Source organism: Anabrus simplex, chromosome 6 (genome assembly GCF_040414725.1).
Source record: "Anabrus simplex isolate iqAnaSimp1 chromosome 6, ASM4041472v1, whole genome shotgun sequence".
NCBI lineage: Eukaryota > Metazoa > Arthropoda > Insecta > Orthoptera > Tettigoniidae > Anabrus > Anabrus simplex.
The window spans coordinates 52,430,640-52,452,392 of NC_090270.1; the positions used below are offsets into that span (position 1 = coordinate 52,430,640).

Genomic DNA, 21,753 nt, shown 5'->3' on the forward strand with positions numbered 1-21,753 from the left:
CAAAACAGTAGAATCCCTAAATTTTACCCACTCTAGCAGAAATTCCTGGTCTCGCATTAGGAAATTAGATTCATCAAAACCTGCAACGAATAGATTAAAAACTGTCGTCAACTTGAATGATTCTGGTAAACATCCAGTATAAGTTTCCAAGAATGTAAAAGACAAGCAAACCAAAAAGGATATTAAATCAAAGCAGTCCCACAGTCTTCAGAATTTTCCACTCCATTCCTTGAAAAGGAAACTAAAGAGGCAATAAAAATTATTAAACTTGGAAAAGCAACTGGATTTGATGGAATCTACCCTGAATTTCTGGCTCACTGTGGACAAGTTACAGTAGAATAGTTAACCAGATTCTCTTCAAATATTCTGCAAACCGGTAACATCCCACCTCTGATGAAGAAAACAAAAATATTAGCTATACGGAAGCCAAGTAAAGATCCCTCAAAGGCTGAAAACTATCGTCTAATAGCACTTCTCAGTGTCGCAAACAAACTTCACGAGCAACTGATCAACAACAGAATTTTTAAAACAATCAACAACTACAATCATATACAGCAAGCATGAGAAAATGTAATGAGCAGATATTTTCTCTCACTACTCACATCGAAAATGGACATGAGAAGAAATTAGTAAGTGTGGCTGCCTTTTTTTTTTTTTTTTTTTTTGACCTGTCAGCTGCCTATGATACTGTTTGGCATGAGGGACTCCTTTAGAAATTTGTGAATGCTATCCCATGCCACAAACTTACGACCTTATTAAACAATATGCTAAACAATAGATACTTTCAGATTTACTCTGATAATGACAGAAGTAGAGGGCCGATTGCAGAAACGGTGTTTAGATGATGTCTACGGTTAAACAATGCCTGAGTATGGCTGCCGCATTGCGCAGATGTTATTTATCACTCAGACACTGTCTAAAACCGATGTTCAACTGGTTCAACTGCCAAGAACACTGTTTAACTTCCAATGAGAGGAGTGAATCCCAATCAGTGGTTATATATCATGAAACATGTAATTTATATTATCAAGTTGAAACTATTCCGGGAAGAAAGGTTACAAGTCATTAGTCTCATATTTGGTCTGTATTGACGACAGTGATTACATATAATTTTAAAAAAATATTTGTTTAATATCAACCTAGTCAATACTTACAATTACCACTATTGTGGTTAAATGATCATAAATAATTGAAAAATCGTGAACATGTTTCGCCCTTCTTAACGGGCATCGTCAGCACTATGAACAACTTCAAAAATAATAGTTACATTTAAGACTGTCTTACAATAATCAATTATATAAAATTGGAATAAAATGTGACATTAAAAGTTGTTTTTGATACCATTATTAAAAAGTTATAAGTAAATCTTATAAACAACAAGTTAAAACAATTGTAGGTCAATCTCATAATCTAGTCTAAAAAATATATATGTTAATGTTGGTAGGAAGATTGTCAAACGGCATTCGTCTGAAATTGAAATGGATCCTTTTTGTTTAACATTTGGTGAAGGTCCATATTAAGCTGTATTCATCAGCAAGTAGAAATTCGAAGAACAAAATATATACAAAACAAGAGCTCTAATTAATCATGTAGTAGAAGATTAGGTCAGGGATGATCATGGTAATTCTTCTTGAGTTAAATTGGTTATGTAACCAGTCGAATAAGAATACGTTGAATTAAAAATACACGTCGTAAATTCACGACAATGCACTGGATTGAAGATATTTATCAATATAATTGTAGTATCCCTTCTGTTGTGTAAATTTTTAATGATTAGAATGTTGGATAGACTGTAAAGAAAAATATTAAAAAATGCATTTAAAGTGTATGTACAAAAATAACGCCCCCAGATACCATACCTATAATTCCCCCTCCGAATAATCCCTCTCCCATATCGACACCAGTATGTACCAATCCGCCCAGTTCTTCCCTCCCTCAACTCGTTCCCTTCCCTCCGCCACACCCATACAATACATGTAGTAGAAACGCCAGTCAGATTACCACTAGCAACAGAACAAGTTAGACACTCTACGGCATTCGAGTAAGTACGCATTTTTACGTAACCCATAACCGTATACAACCACAACTGTTATTTTTGTACATACACTTTAAATGCATTTTTTTATATTTTTCTTTACAGTCTATCTAACATTCTAATCATTAAAAATTTACACAACAGAAGGGATACTACAATTATATTGATAAATATCTTCAATCCAGTGCATTGTCGTGAATTTACGACGTGTATTTTTAATTCAACGTATTCTTATTCGACTGGTTACATAACCAATTTAACTCAAGAAGAATTACCATGATCATCCCTGACCTAATCTTCTACTACATGATTAATTAGAACCCTTGTTTTGTATATATTTTGTTCTTCGAATTTCTACTTGCTGATGAATACAGCTTAATATGGACCTTCACCAAATGTTAAAGAAAATGGATCCATTTCAATTTCAGACGAATGCCGTTTGACAATCTTCCTACCAACATTAACATATATATTTTTTAGACTAGATTATGAGATTGACCTACAATTGTTTTAACTTGTTGTTTATAAGATTTACTTATAACTTTCTAATAATGGTATCAAAAACAACTTTTAATGTCACATTTTATTCCAATCTTATATGATTGATTATTGTAAGACAGTCTTAAATGTAACTATTATTTTTAAAGTTGTTCATATTGCTGATGATGCCCGTTAAGAAGGGCGAAACATGTTCACGATTTTTCAATTATTTATGATCATTTAACCACAATAGTGGTAATTGTAAGTATTGACTAGGTTGACATTAAACAAATATTTTTTTAAAATTTATATGTAATTAAAGAAAGGTTACTGAAATGTACAGGGATAGAGCTTAAAATAAGATTTCACTTTTCAAGAGACTTGTTTCTTGAGACTGACAAAGGGACAGTCCTTAACTGTCAACTTGAATACAATTCTTGGCAACCGATGTATTTTAATATAGATGGGGTAATTTTCATGGATTTATACGTCACTTCGACTACATACATGTCAGAATTCCTTGTCCTAATCGCCAGAGGGCTATCACATACATCAACCAGGAGGGATTCACTTATATTTACTGCCAAGTAAGCACACACAATAGTGAAAACTAAGAAGTCGGTTGTATGTGGTTTATATTGAACACGCATGGGTTGGATCATTGGCCTAAAATGTTATAAATTAGAGGAAATTATAGGAGAATGGAGTGAAATTACAGTAGAGACCAGATGTGCGTTGAAATTCCGTTGCCTTAGCTTGAAGCTGGAGTACACGTGTCGAGGTCACTGGATGGCGCAATGTAGAAGTTATGGAATCTTCCACTCATAGGGGAAAAGGAAGTGCGATCGAGTTACTTGGATTTAAGTTGGCAGCCATTTTTGTGCAATAAACCAGCATACAGTATGTTTGAGGAGAAGGGGAAAAGAAATATGGCCGCCAGTGTAAAAGCCCTCCAATAATGGATAAAATTTCGCCAAGGACAACATAGAACAAAGAATTAATTTTAGGCTTCCAGTTGAACGAGAATTTAAGACGATGTTCTCCATATAAACTATTGTGACCAATAAAGGTAGTTATACCCAAGAGGATATTGCACTGATGAGGGGATTCCCCTGTGTGTTGGTGTGCCGGAAGAAAGCCACACGCTGCGGTGGAGAGGCACTCTGCTGCGCGATTCGGAATGGTGTATGGTGCACGGCGCTTGTCACTCATAGAAATCTTGAGCATTTTCTTAGCCTGATAATTGTAATAGGCTCAAAGCATAACTGAATCCGACGCATCTTAGTTTCACGTATATAATGGGAGTGAAGGAATAGTACCAGGATATTAACTGTAACGAGATAACAAGGTCCGGAGTGATTTTCAGTATTGGAACGCTCTGCCGTGTCGCGAGTCGTGTATCGCGGAATGTTGCAGAGACTGAGTGGTGGTTGTTTTTCTTTGTGATTGTATCAATAATAGTGAAAAGTGTATTTATAAGTGACCCACGTATATGTTGTTTGTGATTTTAGTGTGATAACAATTGTGAAGCGATGTAAATAAAAATGCGAGCAAGTATGAAGAACATGGATACCCAGGAAGGCATTAGTGCAAATGTTAAAGTCACCAGTATGATGCACTAAACTCCACCATGGGGCCTACCTGAGATTCCAGATGTTGTGTAGCTGAACGGGACACCACCAAAATGATAAGTACCACCTGATTCATAATAAATCACTTATGCACGTTCAATTGTTAACTTGTAAATAATTTTTTTTCTTTCCTTGCATGAAAGTTCATTTTTACATTTCTTTTCTACTGTAGCAAAGGGTGGCTAGTTGTAGGGAATAATATGTGATATACTGATGCCTGGGGGAAAGTAATTTTGTGTAGAATAAGTTTCGTGTGTGAATATGATCTTTTTCAATACTTTGATTACGTGTGTGGAAATATGATTTGCATAGTGCGCGATTTTTTAGGTGGGATATCCATGTGTGTGTAAATACTTAAGATAGACGGCATTCAGTATGAGTTAATAATCCTAGGAATAGGGAAATAGCTATGGCATGTGCATGATAGTATGTCAAGATCATCGAGAAAAATCATTGGTGTTGTGAAGAGTCGAACCTGGGCTGCTGGCGCACTTTACAGTGAGATTTTAGGGTTCATTTTTATCAGTCAGTAACCTGTATATCTTGACCATTAGACGGAATGTGCTGTCAGGAAATAATAATTTGTCTTATAATTCAAGTGAGGTTCAGGAAGATAGTTTCGAAGTTAGGCCTTTGAGAGACACATACCAGTCGTGGGAAACGAACTGATGATACTGTGAAGTATAATATGAGATATATAGAACCGGCAAATTGATAGATGTTTCTTGAGATGATTTGAAATCCAGGAGAAATGTACGAATTAAATAATGAGATATGTGGAATGTGTAAGGTCCATTGAAAAGCGTTAAATGCTTCAGAATGATTGTTGTTGTTAGCCCGGGAGGCTAAGTGATTACTAAGATAATTTAAAAGAGACATGCATTTAATTAGAACGGAGAGATCATTTAGTGTCCACATAAATTTTGCCGTGTTATTGGAGATAGCAGATGTGAGTGACGTTCGGAGATAACAGTGTCGTTCGCTGGCTGGTTGTGTGTATTTGAGGAATCCACTGCTTGGTTAAGGTCTTATAAAACGAGAATACTAATGTCATTTGTTATACAATTCCATTTGAGAGATTTTAGGAACAGCACGTTAATAGGTAAAATACTAATTACACATCGTGACTGCCCACATTGTATTGTACGAAAGGATAGGTCACTGTAATGTTGCGATGCTGAATACCTGGAGTTCGATGCCCGGCCAGGTCAATGGATATGGTGTTTCTATCATGATGTGTTTGACTGTTGTGTGTTGTACATATGATGCGCAATTTATCATGAACTTGTCAATGCAAATTCTGGTTTTGCAGTGGCAAATTTCTATTCGATTGTGTGAATTCATTTCACCTGTGGTTGATATTTTTGCGACAATATTGGTTCCGCCCTATTGTCTTAGAGTCAGTGTAGATTAAGGTAGATTTTCATTTAGCGTAGGTCCTTTGCTACAGAAGTTGATGGTTAACTTTGTATTATTCGAACAGTTGAGTGTGCGTACGTGAGATATTTTCCTTTTAATAATGAATCAGAGTAGTAACTTAATGTAATCCAGGTCAGGTGTACTTATCGGTTCAGTCACGTTTTTCCCGTGTTGTATATAAATAGAGTAGGAAGTAAAGCAATGTAAGAATGAATTAATGAAATGTTGTGGACTCAATAATTAAATGAGGTAGCAAACTTAAATGACTGGAAAATTCTTGATGGTCACTAATGTTTTAATGATTGTAACTTCGTACGGGTAAAGTTCACAAATTCAGTAATGTGCTGGGATATTTAATTTATAAACAGCTTCACAATTACATGATGTAGTATTTTAATAATTTTAAATAATCGTATAATTATAATATGATTTTCATAATTTAATAATTAAATGATTTTGGGAGTACGAAAAGTGGATACTGATTTTGAATTTAGGAATGGATGAATGCATTGAGAATGTATATTTTTGTTTGAATTTCGAAAGGTCACTTTGACAAACAAGTGACGGTCAACTACATTAATATTATTATTAATATTTTGAAATATGGTGTTTACCAAATATAATGGAAACCAAATAATGAATTTGAGGAAAGAGTTAGTGGAGTAAAGCAATCTTGGAAAATGACGAGGAGATGTAATATGAGTTAAATTCAGTAATGTGTTGGATGAATTTTAAATCAGCTGATAAGATTGGTGGTTTATAGTCACAGTCGACAAAGTTGAAACGTGGAGGTTGGTAATTGGATTGATGAATTTCTCAAAAGATGATGATTTGAATAATGACCTAATGTAGATTAATTTGAACAAAAGAATTTCATATGAGTTGACGAAGGTATGACATATCCATGTACAGTCCGAACGTTGTTTATATTGATGTAGGGATGTTTACTTTGCCAGAGTTTAAATTTTTTTTTTACTTAATAAATTTATGTTCTCCTAAAGGTTCTCATTCAGATCTTTTTACTTAATTTTATCTTCTCTCTTATCCTTCCCGCTTAGTAATTTAAGGTTAGTTTATAATATTCGAAGATGTCTCTGTGGGTAGTACCCAGTCAGCGACCCTGTGATAGTCTTATGCCGGTGCCACATTTCAAAGGCTGGAAGGGTAGAGGGTTGAATATATATAATCGTCGTGCTAATTCATATAAGTTTTTGGCAACTATGAGATAGGAAAAGCCAAGTGGTGGTGATAGTGGTGATTATTATTTAAAGAGGAGGACTAGGGAAGAAGAAACATGGCCATAATAACAGCCCTAGTATTTGCCTGGTGTAAAAATAGGGAAACTACAGAAAACAATCTTCAGGGCTGCTGATGATGCATTTCGAACCTATGATCTCCAGAATGCAAGCTACATCTATATGGCCTGTACAACACATTCATTTACACATTACTACTGTTTCATCTTCCCTTAGTAGAAGCTATTAACGAGGAGATTACACTCACCGTAACAACGCTATAATCAAAACTACACTTCCCCAATAACGTAAGAAATTTAATTTTTTCTTGTCCCTATTGAACTGAGATTACAATGGTTAAATTTTTGGGGTTCACCTATTCAATACAATAATAATGTTGTCTAGATGTAATTACAAAATTCTAAAATTCATTCAGAAATAGTTTAAACACTTTTCCTTTTTTTTCATCATCTTCAGCTGTACAAAGGACTTGGAAAACAGGCAATTGTATAAAAATCTCATGATAAATATTAACCTATTTTCATTGGATAAAAACCCTATGATGTCTACATTAAAACAACAACATATAATAAAACCTTTAATAAATTGCAATGTTTAAAGAAAGATTCTTTACCAGCAAGTTAAAGACTTGCGAGTCAAATATATACTGGATGTTGAATAACAATTCTCAAAATGATTCATTTCCTTGTGAACATACAGTGCTGAGTTCAAAATATTTGATTTGCCATCTACAATAATAAAACAGCTTGTATTTAAAAACATTTTACACATTGATTCAATTATAGTTCTTAAACTGCACTTCTCACATGGAGCCATCTTAAAATAAACATGAATATAAACAGCTGAATGAGATTTGTTTGACAATATTCTGCTATGTCTACAGGCCTTTGAGGTGGAAACATATAAAAGATCCTTAAGATGTAAACAGAAACTACGTTTCCCAGTTCAATTGTGAAACCTGTGGATAATAAAAAAACGCTAATAGTAATTCAAAGCGGGAAGTTATAAGGCCTTATTCGATATTATAACTGTCAATAAGACTCACCACAAACGGCCGTAGACTGATCGTAGTTCAAATGAAGTGCCGTGAGCAATGTATTGCTTGAGTTAGGTAAGCTTATCTGGACGGGATAAGGGAGGGGCGATAGAGGTAGGCAGAAGAAGGGCATGTGTGGTGGTCATGTAGAGGGGATCGGGGGGGGGGGGGGGGGGGGGTGAAACGAATATTGAGAAAACTTGTTGCGCATAATGCATAAAATTAAACTCTTGTTTGGAATTAGAACATTTCAGATTCTCTGCGGTGAACTATACATGAACTAAAACACAATTTCACAAGTATAGACCAAGACATTCAGATACTTGAGACTTTAAGTAAGGTTTTGTTGCTGGATGCTACTGAATTCTGTTCTTCTCCACTTAGACCAGTATTTCAATTCAAATCTTAATCTATATGATATATCCGAGAGACCGTAAGCTCTTTTCTATGTCCTTATAGCATTTCTTAAAAAATGTTCAAAAGGTGATTAAAGAAGCCAAGGAAGCATTCCAGCATATAACCAAAATGAAATTGATAGAAAGAGCAGAAAATAATCCCTACAGGGTTCTGCAACCAAGGCAACCAAAATTCCCAAGGCACATGACAATGGAAACGTGGACATCACATTTCAGTAAGGTACTACAGGTCAAGGACTCCAGACCATCCAAGAAGAACAACAATAGCAACATTACCATTACCCGGCTGTTCACAGAAGACGAGGTAGAGAAGGCAATTCAGAAGAGTAAAAACCACAAGGCCTGTGGTCCAGATAGCCTATTCAATGAACACTTGAAACAGAGCATTACAGAGCTCAAAGCAGCTTGGACATCCGTCATGAATCAATGCCTCATAAAAGGATCCATTCCGAACAGATGCAAATATGCCACACTAAAGGTACTATAGAAGGGGAACGGAAATCATGAGGAAACACACGCTTACAGCGGTATTGCTTTAGAATGCATTCCATTTGAAATACTGACTAAGCTTCTTGAAAAAAAGACAAACAGAACTTGTGGACCGTGTGATACCAGAAGAGCAATTTGGGTTTCGAAGGTGCAGATCTACTCTACACGCTGTTCAGTGCTTACAAAATGACATACTAGAAACAACAGGGAGACAGAAGCAGAAACTACATGTTGCTTTCATCGACTTCTCAAAGGCCTTTGACTCGGTCAACAGAACATTACTGATAGAAAAACTTGAGCCGCTTATTGGAAGTGATAATGCCCTATATGTTCTGATAATAAATATACTTGCAGAGAACTACATACAAATTGGTGACAACTTGACAACCTCCTTTCCGATAGAACAAACAACACGACTGCTTCAGGGGGATCCGTTTAGCCCAATCCTGTTCAACATAGCGACCATGGACGCAATCAGGAGAAAAAATGTGGAGAATGTAAAAATGTATGTCTATGAGGAAGATATGGCAATTGTGTCTTCGTCCAGTGAAGATCTACAAACAGCTTTTGCTAGATTAGTGGAATGGGCAGGTAGAAACGATTTACTGCTGAATGTAAGTAAAACAGTAGTCTTGACATTCAGACGAGGAGGGAAAATTGCATTGAAAGACATAATTTATTATAAGAGTGAGAGATTATCAATGCCCACCTCCTCTAAGTACCTGGGAATGACTCTACAGGCCACGGGTACCACTTTCAAGCTACATATAAAAGACAAGGTCGGTAATAGCCATGAATGAAATCGAGCATCTGCGGAGTTTCTCAGTGGATACAGTGATGAAGCTCTTTAAAGTGAAGATCTCACCAACAGTGAGTTACGGACTACATCTAATATGGGAGGATCATCTTACCAAGAGTCATTTAAGAGATTTAGAGAAGACGAAAGCAGTTTATCTACAGAAAGTTCTAAGTCTATTGAAATTTACTCCCTCACAACTGGTATACGAACTAGTAAGATAAAGGTTCTTCATAGAGGACCTGCAAGAGTGGAAGCTACTACATTCTACACCTGCCTACAACAGTGTTTTACAAAAACTTCATTCAAAGGAAGAGGAAATATGGAGCACGTTTTATACCACAGATGCCATGATGACTCAAGATTGGAAACAATCAAATTATGAGCTACGACATGTCATGACACGATTTGCTGTACATGGCTTCCATCACAGAATATGTGACAATACGAAACATCATGATCCGCAGGAGGATTGTACGTGTCGGCTGTGCAAGAATCGTTGTGATCGCTATCACCTCCAGGAAAGTAGGAAAAGAGTGGTGTCCTTGACAAAATTTTGTAGTGACGAACACAGAGAACTACATATGGTATTCTAAGTATTCCATGTATTTATGTGGAACAAGGCCAGAATTTGCCAGCACAGGAGTTTCATGAGTATATATTAAACAGCATGTAGATATTAGGATAACAATTTCAAGCAAGCAGTACCTAAAAGAACCGAGTAACATCATCACTAGCCTCTTATAGAAGCACCTGAGGTTCGAATTACAGCAAGTGCATAAAAATCATGTCCCTATGGTACCCCCGCCTCCCCACACACACAGTGTTTTAAACATACATACATACATACATACATACATACATACATACATACATACATACATACATACATTATCATTATAGACTGTTGTGCCTTTCAGCGTTCAGTCTGCAAGCCTCTGTGAATTTACTAAGCGTCGCCACAATCCTCGATTTGCAACTAGTGTTGTGGCCTCATTTAGTTCTATACCTCTTATCTTTAAATCGTTAGAAATAGAGTCTAACCATCGTCGTCTTGGTCTACCTCTACTTCTCTTACCCTCCATAGCAGAGTCCATTATTCTCCTAGGTAACCTATCCTCCTCCATTCGCCTCACATGACCCCACCACCGAAGCCGGTTTATGCGTACAGCTTCATCCATCGAGTTCATTCCTAAATTAGCCTTTATCTCCTCATTCCGAGTACCATCCTGTCATTGTTCCCACCTGTTTGTACCAGCAATCATTCTTGCTACTTTCATGTCTGTTACTTCTAACTTATGAATAAGATACCCTGAGTCCACCTAGCTTTCACTCCCATAAAGCAAAGTAGGTCTGAAAACAGACCGATGTAAAGATAGTTTCGTCTGGGAGCTGACTTCCTTCTTACAGAATACTGCTGATCGCAACTGCGAGCTCACTGCATTAGCTTTACAACATCTTGATTCAATCTCACTTACTATATTACCATCCTGGGAGAACACACAACCTAAATACTTGAAATTATCGACCTGTTCTAGCTTTGTATCACCAATCTGACATTCAATTCTGTTGAATTATGTTGAGAAGATGTTCAAAAACTGACATCAATTTAGTCTTCGAGAAGCTAATTTTCATACCATACTCATTGCACCTATTTTCAAGTTCCAAGATATTAGACTGCAGGCTTTCGGCACAATCTGCCATTAAGACCAAGTCGTCAGCATAGGCCAGACTGCTTATCACATTTCCACCCTACTGAATCCCTCCCTGCCATTTTATACCTTTCAGCAGATGATCCATGTAAACTACGAACAGCAAAGGTGAAAGATTACAGCCTTGTCTAACCCCTGTAAGTACCCTGAACCAGGAACTCATTCTACCATCAATTCTCACTGAAGCCCAATTGTCAACATAAATACCTTTGATTGATTTTAATAATCTACCTTTAATTCCATAGTCCCCCAGTATGGCGAACATCTTTTCCCTCGGTACCCTGTCATTTGCTTTCTCTAGATCTACGAAACATAAACACAACTGCCTATTCCTCTCGTAGCATTTTTCAATTACCTGGCGCATACTGAAGATCTGATCCTGACAGCCTCTCTGTGGTCTGAAACCACATTGGGTTTCATCCAACTTCCTCTCAACCACTGATCGCACCCTCCCTTCCAAGATGCCAATGAATACTTTGCCTGGTATACTAATCAATGAGATACCTCGATAGTTGTTGCAATCCTTCCTGGTCCCTTGCTTATACATAGGTGCAATTACTGCTTTTGTCCAATCTGAAAGTACCTTACCAACACTCCATGCTAATTTTACTACTCTGTGAAACCATTTCATCCCTGCCTTCCCACTATACTTCACTATTTCAGGTCTAATTTCATCTATTCCAGCTCCTTTATGACAATGGAGTTTGTTTACCATCCTTTCCACTTCCTCAAGCATAATTTCACCAACATCATTTTCCTCCTCCCCATGAGCTTGGCTGTTCGCATCACCACCAGGATGATTTCCTTTTACATTGAGAAGATGTTCAAAATATTCCCTCCACCTCTCCAGTGATTCCCTGGGATCTATTATGAGTTCACCTGAATTACTCAAAACACTGTTCATTTCCTTTTTCCCATTCCTTCTTAAGATTCTTTATTACTGTCCAGAAGGGTTTCCCTGCTGCTTGACCTAGCCTTTCCAGGTTGTTACCAAAATCTTCCCATGACTTCGTTTTTGATTCCACAACTATTTGTTTCGCTCTGTTTCTTTCAACTACATACAAATCTCTGTCTGCCTCGGCCCTTGTTTGCAGCCATTTCTGATAAGCCTTCTTTTTACGTTTACAAGCTGCTCTCACTTCATCATTCCACCAAGATGTTCATCTTTTCCCATCTTTACACACAGTTGTTCCTAGGCATTCCCTTGCTGTTTCTACTACAACATCCCTGTATGCCACCCATTCACTTTCTATATCCTGAACCTGCTTACTGTCTACTGTTCGAAACTTCTCACTAATCATATCCATGTACTTCCATCTAATTTCCTCGTCCTGGAGATTTTCTACCCTTATTCGTTTGCAGACAGATTTCACTTTCTCTACCCTAGGCCTAGAGATATTTAGTTCACTACAGATCAGACAGTGGTCTGTATCATCGAAAAATCCACGGAAAACTCATACATTCCTGACAGATTTCCTGAATTCGAAGTCTGTTAAGATATAGTCTATTATGGATCTGGTACCCCTAGCCTCCCATGTGTAGCGGTGAATAGCCTTATGCTTGAAGAATGTATTCGTAACAGCTAAACCCATACCAGCACAGAAGTCTAGCAAATGCTCCCCATTCCCATTAGCCTCCATATCTTCCCCACAACCAATGACCCGTTCGTATCCTTCAGTTCTATTCCCAACTCTCGCATTGAAATCATCCATTAGTACTATTCTATCCTTGCTGTTGACCCTGACCACGATGTCACTCAATGCTTCATAAAACTTGTCAACTTCATCCTCATCTGCACCCTTACATGGTGAATACACGGAGACAATTCTAGTCCTAATTCCTCCAACTGACAAATCTACCCACATCATTCGCTCATTTACGTGCCTAACAGAAACTATGTTGCATGCAATGGTATTCCTGATAAAGAGCCCTACCCCAGACTCTGCCCTTCCCTTTATAACACCTGTCAAGTACACTTTATAATCTCCTATCTCTTCCTCGTTATCTCCCCTTAACCGAATATCACTTACTCCTAGCACATCCAAATGCATCCTCTTTGCTGACTCAGCCAGTTCTACTTTCTTTCTTCCATAAGCCCCATTAATATTGATAGCTCCCCATCGAATTCCATTTCGTTCGCCAAGTTGTTTCCAAGGAGTCCCTCGCCTGTCAAATGGGAGTGGGACTCCGTTACTCCCATAGGTCCGAGGCTTGCTTAAAATGTTCTGAGCTCAGTAAATTCATGATGCAGGGTGCCTCCCTACTTGCACATAGTCCAAGTGAGGATCTCTCCTCTAACGGGTTATAAACCACCGGTGAATTGTATAGTCCTAGCCGCCTGAGCACAAGGAGGGCCATGACTCAGAATATGTCCGAAATGCCCACTCCCATTCCATAGCAACTGGTATCCCAACTCTCAGGACCACTTACTAGGCTACTCAGCCGTTGCCCATGGTTCACGAACTAGGACGTGACTACAGTAACCCACAAACATGAACCATCAGTGTTTTAAAGTAAAACAATAAACTTATTTACTTTGCATTTTCAAGCACATAAATTGAGCATTACCACTAGAACAAATATCAAGTTTTCATAATTCTCAAGTAACTTGTTCAACCTTAAGTGTAAAATATTCTAGTGTGAAATGATACAAGTAACAATGATGATAAAACCACAATTACGTTACAAATTACATACGTTTAGGAGTCCTGGAGCTCTCGTTACTTCACTGTGTTCATTAACCCATGGATGACTAACTGGTGGAATGACTTTCAGAACAGGTTTCACTAATGGAAACTCTGGACCAAGGGACACTAATATAGCCATATTATTTCCTCCAGATACAAATTCAACTTGATATTCCACATCTTCCTGAAGCTCTGTTACACTGAAATTAACCACAGATAAGCCATTCAAATATTGAAATCGTTAAAATCTCCTAAGAGGTTATGTTACGTTTGTATTAATCAGCCTATTTCTTATCATTTTTAAACATACAGACTTAGAAATCTGGAAACCTACCGAAGTAAACAGTTTTTATCTCTAGATCATTTTCAAATAACAACATAAGTCACAACAAGAGAATGAGAAATGCCCCATATGAAAACCATACATACTTATCATTAAAAACCTTCAGAGTGTCAATCTGTCTCTTTCTTTTCAGTTCAGCATTTTCAGATTCTCTGAATATTCTTGATAACATTTAAATTGACTCCCTTTATCACTAGCTCATACCACTTAGCACTACAATAATCATAAAACACATTTGACATCAGTAATCTCCACAAACATTGCACTACACGAGTTGATAGGTTGGCAACAAAACAAAAAATAAAGGAAGAACACAAGCCGTAGAAGTTTAATATTTCATCGTTATGCAACGACATGAGAGATATGTAATGCAAATAAATGAAATTTCTCCTCTATTAGATAAAGAATGATGGGGTGCATATTTGTATGTTTCTGGAGAAATGCTTGACACGTAATCAATGATCCACAGCATATTATCTTTTCCGTACCTCTGAAATAAACCCTTCGTTCTTCTTCCTGATAGAGAATGATTAAATACACGTAATCATTCATAAGATTTTAAAGTAATTTTCTATGTTATTGTTGGTATTACCTAAGAGATAGTAAAAGTGGAATTTGCCGTTTTTGTGTTTTGTTTCTCGTTGAAAGCATGTCCCATGCTGGTCTCATAATATTTGGGGAAATATGCCGTGGGTATCAGTTAACCGGCAAAGAAAGTTCTATGATAGTTGATAACGGCTAGATGTGAATTTGGTAGTTTTCTTCGAATAGAGAGGAGCATTCGGAATGCCATCATTCCAAGAGTCCTGTGCTGAGGTAAATTCCTGTGATATTTAGCCGAGTGTGATAGTTTGAATATTTCAATTTTTGATATTTGCTCACATAACCTTGCCCATCGTTATACAGATATTACGAAATACCGGCAATTAAGATAACCAATTTGTAAGGGTATTAACGTAACTTCTGGTAGATAATTTTTGTTAGGCTAGAATTGTGATAGTAGACCTAGGTCCTTAATTTGACACTTGACAGTAGTCTATAACTTCCTCTTAAAGGTATAAAAAGGGGCTGCCTGGTCGAGGCGGTAAAGGCGTGCTCGGTTCTCTCGGAGGGACGTGGATTCGAATCCCCGTCAGGAAGTCGTAAAATTTAAGAAACAAGATTTCCACTTCCAGAGGTGGCCCTGAGGTTCACTCAGCCTACACCAAAAATGAGTACCATCTTAATTCCTGGGGGCAAAGGCGGCCGGGCGTAGAGCCAACCATTCTACCCCATGTAGTGCCGAGGTTACGGATAGTGGAAGCCTTCACCTTTCACCCCTCCAAGGGCCTTCATAGCCTCTATGGGGATAACTTTGCTTTGCTTTGCCAAAGGTACAAAATCCATTTTGCTGCTAGTCTTATAATACTAAATGTTGTTCATGCTGTACATTGTTATACAGATATTACAAAATACCAGCAATTAAGATGACCAATTTGTTTGTGTTGAATTTATCAGTGAATGGAAAGGAAGGAAAAAGAAAACCCCCACTTAAAAGCAAGGTTCTTTCTCAATCTCTTTGTCTTCCATCTGAATGCTCCATTTGTACTGAAATGCCCTTTCAACTTATAATGGAATATGGAGGTAAGTATTATACATCATTGTACTGTACTGTACTAAGTACCTAAAAACTTATTTTATCAAAGCCTTTTGGAAAATAACAAAGGAAAAGAAGGATGTTATGAAATGAAATGGCATAGCCTTTATTGCCGGAAGTGTTTAAGGACATGTTCGGCTCACCAGGTGCAGGTCTTTTGATTTGATGCCCGTAGGCGGCCTGCACGTCGTGATGAGGATGAAATGATGATGAAGACGACACACACACACCCCCCCAGCCCCCGTGCCAGCTAAATTAACCAACGATGGTTAAAAATCCTGACCCTGCCGGGAATCGAACCCGGGACCTCTGTGACCAAAGGCCAGCACGCTAACCATTTAGCCATGGAGCCGGATGTATGTTTAGTGCCTTAAATGTACAGTATATATGGACTTAAAAGATACTGGCGTGTCTGAATTTTGTCCTGAAAGATGTTCTTAATTAAACATGTCAATAATAAATAATAATGTTGTTGGTTCACATCCCACTAACTACTTTTACGGTTTTCGGGATGCCTGAAAGTGTGTCCCGCAGGAATTATTTTATGTGCCGGTAAATCTACTGACACATGGCTGATGTATTTGAGCTTTTTCAGATACCACCAGACTGAACCAGGATCAAACCTCCCAACCAGGGCTCAGAAAGCCAGCACCTTTCCCATCCTTCCGTCACTGAAAATCTTCGATGTGTTAGTGCAGTGTTAAACAAGTAGCAAAAAAAATCTGCCACTTAATACAATATTTTAAATTAATATGCACACACACCTTCACTCAACATATCTGTTGTTCACACAAGTATAAAGAATGAGTTTTCCACCTAATCAATACTTTATTATATAAAGTGTCTAAAAGATTTCAATCACATTAAAACACAGTACCGGTTTCGACCTGTTAATTAGGTCATCGTCAGCTGCTGATGAACCTGCTTATTCAATAACGATTGTACAATGTAAAACATTACTTAGACTAAACATGAATGCCACATATTCCAATAAAATCTAAAATATAATGTTATATACAAAATGGAACGTGTGGCATTCACATGACACAAGGTTGTCAAAGCCTTTTTGGACTTCAAGAAATGTACCCTGTTGTACATAGCATTATATTTTATCACACGAGTACCTGCTAGGGCTGTGCAAGCTGTGTGGACTGGGAAAGCATCTATAAGTTTTACCAAGTATATATCACATTGTCTTTCGCACAGCTCACAAACACATTGAGGAGCTGGAGAGGGATGTGTTTTTGTCATATGGATCTTATGGTAAAAGCCACATACTACAAGACATTGGATCATGTGCTGCAGATCATAGCACTGGCTATTCTGATGGCATCATTGTAGAATTGTAGTAGAAGTCGATCAGAATTTCCTTCTTTGTTTGGTGCTCGAGATGTAGCCTACTGTAGTTTAGACTAGTCTGTAAATGGCAATTGTCGAATCACGTGTAAGTCTTCCATGAAGAACGGTTCTCGTGCCAGTTCATATGTTAATCGTGATGGATCATATTTTGTTATGCGGGGCAGTTTTTTAAGAGAATATGTTTTGCCTTTACCAGATCTGTAAGGTTGCTTTTGCTAAAGTTGTGCCAGATTGAATCCAGACTCTATGTCATAATAGGTGCAATCTTACTCTGAAGAGTCCCCTTGCTGAGACTTCTCAGACAAGTTGCATAGTTGGCTCATCTAAGATAAAATTCTAAAAGAATTTAATTGTATGGCTCATGTCTAGCTCTCTGTCGTTCCTTCCGGAAGACCCTTGCAATGTTTTGGCTGTGTTTATTGGTAAATCATTTACGAGGCATGTTTTTTAAGTAACTACCGTTTTGATATTCCGCCGATGCAGCGTTGCGGTCGGCATTCCGTGCATGCGCGCTGTGTACCTGCATCTTTTGGCAAGGCTGAGACGCCATTACGGCAATAGTCGCCCTTGTGTACGTTTATTGGCAAGTATTAGAAATGGCCTCGCCGATCGAGAGTCCTGCCGATGGTGAAGTCCGGTCTGTTATTCATTTTCTGAGTGGAAAAGGTTTAAAAGCTATCAATATTCATCGTGAGATCTGTGCAGTTTACAGACCAAACATTATGAGCGATGGAATGGGTTCGAGCATTTAAAGCATTTAAAGGTGACCGCAAAGATGTGCATGATGAAGAACGGAGTTGGCGACCTTCAGTTGTTAGTGAAGATTTGGTGCAGGCAGTTGACCAAGCAGTGAGAAGAAGCTTTCAAACCTTTTGCACTCAGAAAACGAATAACAGACCGGACTTCACAGTCGGCGGGACTCTCGATCGACGAGGCCATTTCAAATGCTTACCAACAAACGTACACAATGGCGACTATTGCCGTAATGACGTCTCAGCCTTGCCAATAGATGCAGGTATACAGCGTGCATGCACGGAATGCAGACTGCAGCGCTTCATTGGCGGAATATCAAAACGGTACTTACTTAAAAACATGCCTCGTATTATTAATTATTTATTAATTTAGCTTACGGCTGGTACAAAGTGTTGTAAGTTACATCAGAAATATAAAACAAATAATGAAGAAGTAAGTTAACTGAAAAACAAAAACACTAAACAATCAACCAAGCTTATGGAGAGTTCATAGAATTAAATCTAAATTGTCCAACCACTGAATAGTCTCATTTGTACCACACACAATCTTCCAACGGCCCTAAGTATGATCTCCCTGGGCATTTAGTGATGATATGCCCGATGGTCTGCTTTTTCCCACCACAGTCGCACTCAGAGGAGGATCTCATACCACAGTTATTCAGCAATGAGCTACACCATCCTTTCAACATACATCAGTTTCACCATTCTCTTGAATGTCATTATAAAGTCTTTCTCAAGTTTCATTCCATCCTTCCGTACTCCTCTTTGAATGTATCTTTTGGCATTTGCAAGTACTGCTTTAACAAATCTACAATAGTTGTCGCCATCAGGAGGTATCCATCTGATATTGCCATCAAGATCAACAGAAAATCAGTCCTAGTTGGCTTTATCGAAATTCCATTGAAAAAGAAGAGAAGATCTAATAGTGGGAATTTGAGTGCCTACTTCCAAAAGGACAGGGCAGAGTTGACTGTGTGGGAAGTTTGTGAGCACTTTACAGACAGCAGCTAAACTACACAATTGTTGGTCAGTAGATTCAAAACTTAAGTCAGGATTTGTTTCTAAGTTCCATCTCCATGATTTAAAGGAACCCTTTTCCTTTCGTTTAAAGATCAATATCCCCAGTGGGTATGGTGGCTGTTGAAGTCACCCGCATGACTTAAATAACAGGATGCACAAAGTTTGGAAGAATATCATCAGGTCATAGGATGGCTAGAGGTTTATAAATGTTCATAACTCTGACACTGTTAACCACTGTCACAATGTAGAAAATGTTATTTTCCTGATTTAATGAGACTAAATGAGCATTTATGATGGAGTTACAAACATAGGTCACAGTACCATATGATTGGTGATAAGTAGTTCATAATGTTCCCTCTTGAGTACATTTGTGATTTATCAGAAGGATGAGTTTCTGACACAGATTAGGTCAATGTTGATTTCTCGTAATTTTGACAAAGTCGGACTTAGATTTACTTATGCCTTTTATGTTAATTTGAAGACAGGACCTAAGGGTTTGGTTGATTGGCTCTGAAAAGAGCTATTGCAAGGTGTCAGTTGTTTGTGAACTATTGGTCAGGAGATCACAAGTGTGAGGTTTAGTTCAGTACTGGAGAGTTAAGTCCAAATATGTATGCTGGGACACCACAAGCAGGAATCAGCTTCACGCCAATAATTTATATTGGCCCAGGTCACATCTTCTCTCCAGTTTGAGGCCATAGCCCAGAGGAAGACAGTTTCAGGTGGTGTAATGTGTCGAAACAAAGAGTAAGCCTGTCATTTTGTGTGACGTCAGGCGAGAACCGAATAATGTAATGCTGCCTAGACAAATGGCACTGACTACGGAACTGGAGGAATCAGTCAGCTATACCACTCTCGATGACAATAACGTGTGTTCCCCAGATGTTAGTCTCGTTGCACATTCCAATATAATGAAATTATAAATTTTCCAGCTAACTCATTCTTGGTTGCCAGCATTTTGCCCCAGTGTGCCAGTTTGGGCTCATCAGTTCGTAACTACCACACCTACCAAGACACTTGGTAGGCTGCTTGGAGCCACAGGCAATGCCTGTGCACTATGAGAGACTTGGTATCTATTACAAAATTGATGCCAGTGCAATATGTGAGACTTGGTCCCTATTACAAAATTGATGCCTGTTAGGGCATCAAATGATGTAGATTTTGATTCCTGTATGGAACCTGAAATATTTGTCCCAAATGAGTGAATGCATGATTCCAGTATAATTATAAATTTTCCAGCTAACTCATTCTTGGTTCTCAGCGTTTCACCCCATTGTGCCAATTTGGGCTCAACGCTGGCAACCAAGAATGAGTTAGCTAGAAAATTCAGTTCTCTTCAAGTTTATTGGATTGATGCATAAGTTTGTGCGGTATTCTTTTGGGTTGACAACAATATGGCATGAAGGGATTGCTTATCATTTTGTTGTTTTAACTGAGTATGGAGTTTGTATGTTGTGAAACACAAGTTTTCTTGATTGTGAGCATATCATTTGTGTATATTTCAGACAAACAGATATGGAATGTCAAGTTGAGAAAAGTGAGCATTTCCAACACATTTTACTCTTTGAGTTTAACCGAGGATCCAGTACAGCAGGAGCTGCGAGAACAATTTGTGAAGTATACGGAAATGAAGCAATTGCTGAAAGAACAGCACAAAAATGTTTTTCCCGCTTTCAAGCACGATGCTTTGGCTTGTTGATGATCCACATTCTGGAAAACCAGATTTTGACGAAAATCGCGTGAATGAGTTGTTTGATGAGAATCCTCGTCAAATAACGAGGGAAATGGCGCAAATTTTTTAATGTGATCAATCAACTATTGTACGCCATTTGCATTCGATAGGTATAAGGTACACATGTGCTAAGTGACAGTTAACAAAAATCAACACGTAAAAATCTGTTCGTCATCGCTTGCCCGGCACCGGTTGGCTTGTGATAGGCACAAAGCATTCCTTTCGAACATTGTCACCGGTGACGAGACATGGTGCCTGTATGTCAACAAGAAGAAGAGGAAAGAGTGGCTCAGCCTATCAATAAAATGCTACTCCCCATGCCAAGGATAGTGCCCATGTACAGAAAATCATGTTATGTGTTTGGTGGAGCAAAGATGGCATTCTTTACCATGAACTTCTTTTGAAAAACGTAACAATTACCTCTGCCGTGATAGTGACCAGCTAAGACGGCTTGCCATTGCTATTGACAACAAAAGACAAAGACAGCAACCAGTCTTATTGCTCCATGATAATGCTCGTCCGCATACAGCGCAATTGACCAAAGGTGTAATTGCTGAACTTGGCTGGGAACCTCTTCCTCATCCTCCATATTGTCGTGACCTTGCCCCCTCAGATTTCCATCTTTTCCACTCTTTCTAACCACATTCAGGGGCAAGTGTTTCCTGTCGAAGCTTTTCTTGACCAATGGCTAACAGATTTCTTCGAGTCAAAACCAAAACAGTTCTACAGTCGAGGCATTCAACTGCTACCTGAACATTGGCAGAAGATTATAGAGAGTGGAGGAGAATACATCACTGAGTGTTTGTGAGTTACGGTACGTGACAGTGACAGTAAAATCTATATATACTAGCAAGATACCCGTGCTTTGCTACGGTATTATAATGAAATTTATAATTGAATGCTTAACGTTTTATATATAATCTGCTGAAATTCGCGATCAAACTCGTTTTCTGA

At 38.1% G+C, this 21,753-nt stretch overlaps 2 protein-coding genes across 5 annotated transcripts in view; one reads left to right on the forward strand and one right to left on the reverse strand.

The window, feature by feature from the left end:
• Positions 1-14,575, reverse strand: part of Vsp37A (Vacuolar protein sorting 37A) — a 46,699-nt gene extending 32,124 nt beyond the window's left edge. The window contains exons 1-2 of the mRNA XM_067149736.2: positions 14,387-14,575; positions 13,968-14,157 (exon numbers count right to left, since the gene is read on the reverse strand). Coding sequence (XP_067005837.2) covers positions 13,968-14,157; positions 14,387-14,472 — 276 coding nt within the window. The 5' untranslated portion in view covers positions 14,473-14,575. The remainder of the gene's footprint in view (positions 1-13,967; positions 14,158-14,386) is intronic.
• Positions 14,576-14,952: 377 nt separating this feature from the next.
• The window catches only part of Arp8 (Actin-related protein 8), a 99,157-nt gene continuing 92,356 nt past the window's right edge, over positions 14,953-21,753 (forward strand). For 3 of the 4 annotated variants that reach the window (XM_067149737.2, XM_067149738.2, XM_067149739.2), the window contains exon 1: positions 14,953-15,116. In XM_067149737.2, coding sequence (XP_067005838.2) covers positions 15,087-15,116 — 30 coding nt within the window. In that variant the 5' untranslated portion in view covers positions 14,953-15,086. Of the gene's footprint in view, positions 15,117-15,797; positions 15,924-21,753 lie in introns of all 4 variants that reach the window. The other variant, XM_068228206.1, reaches the window with a different exon arrangement.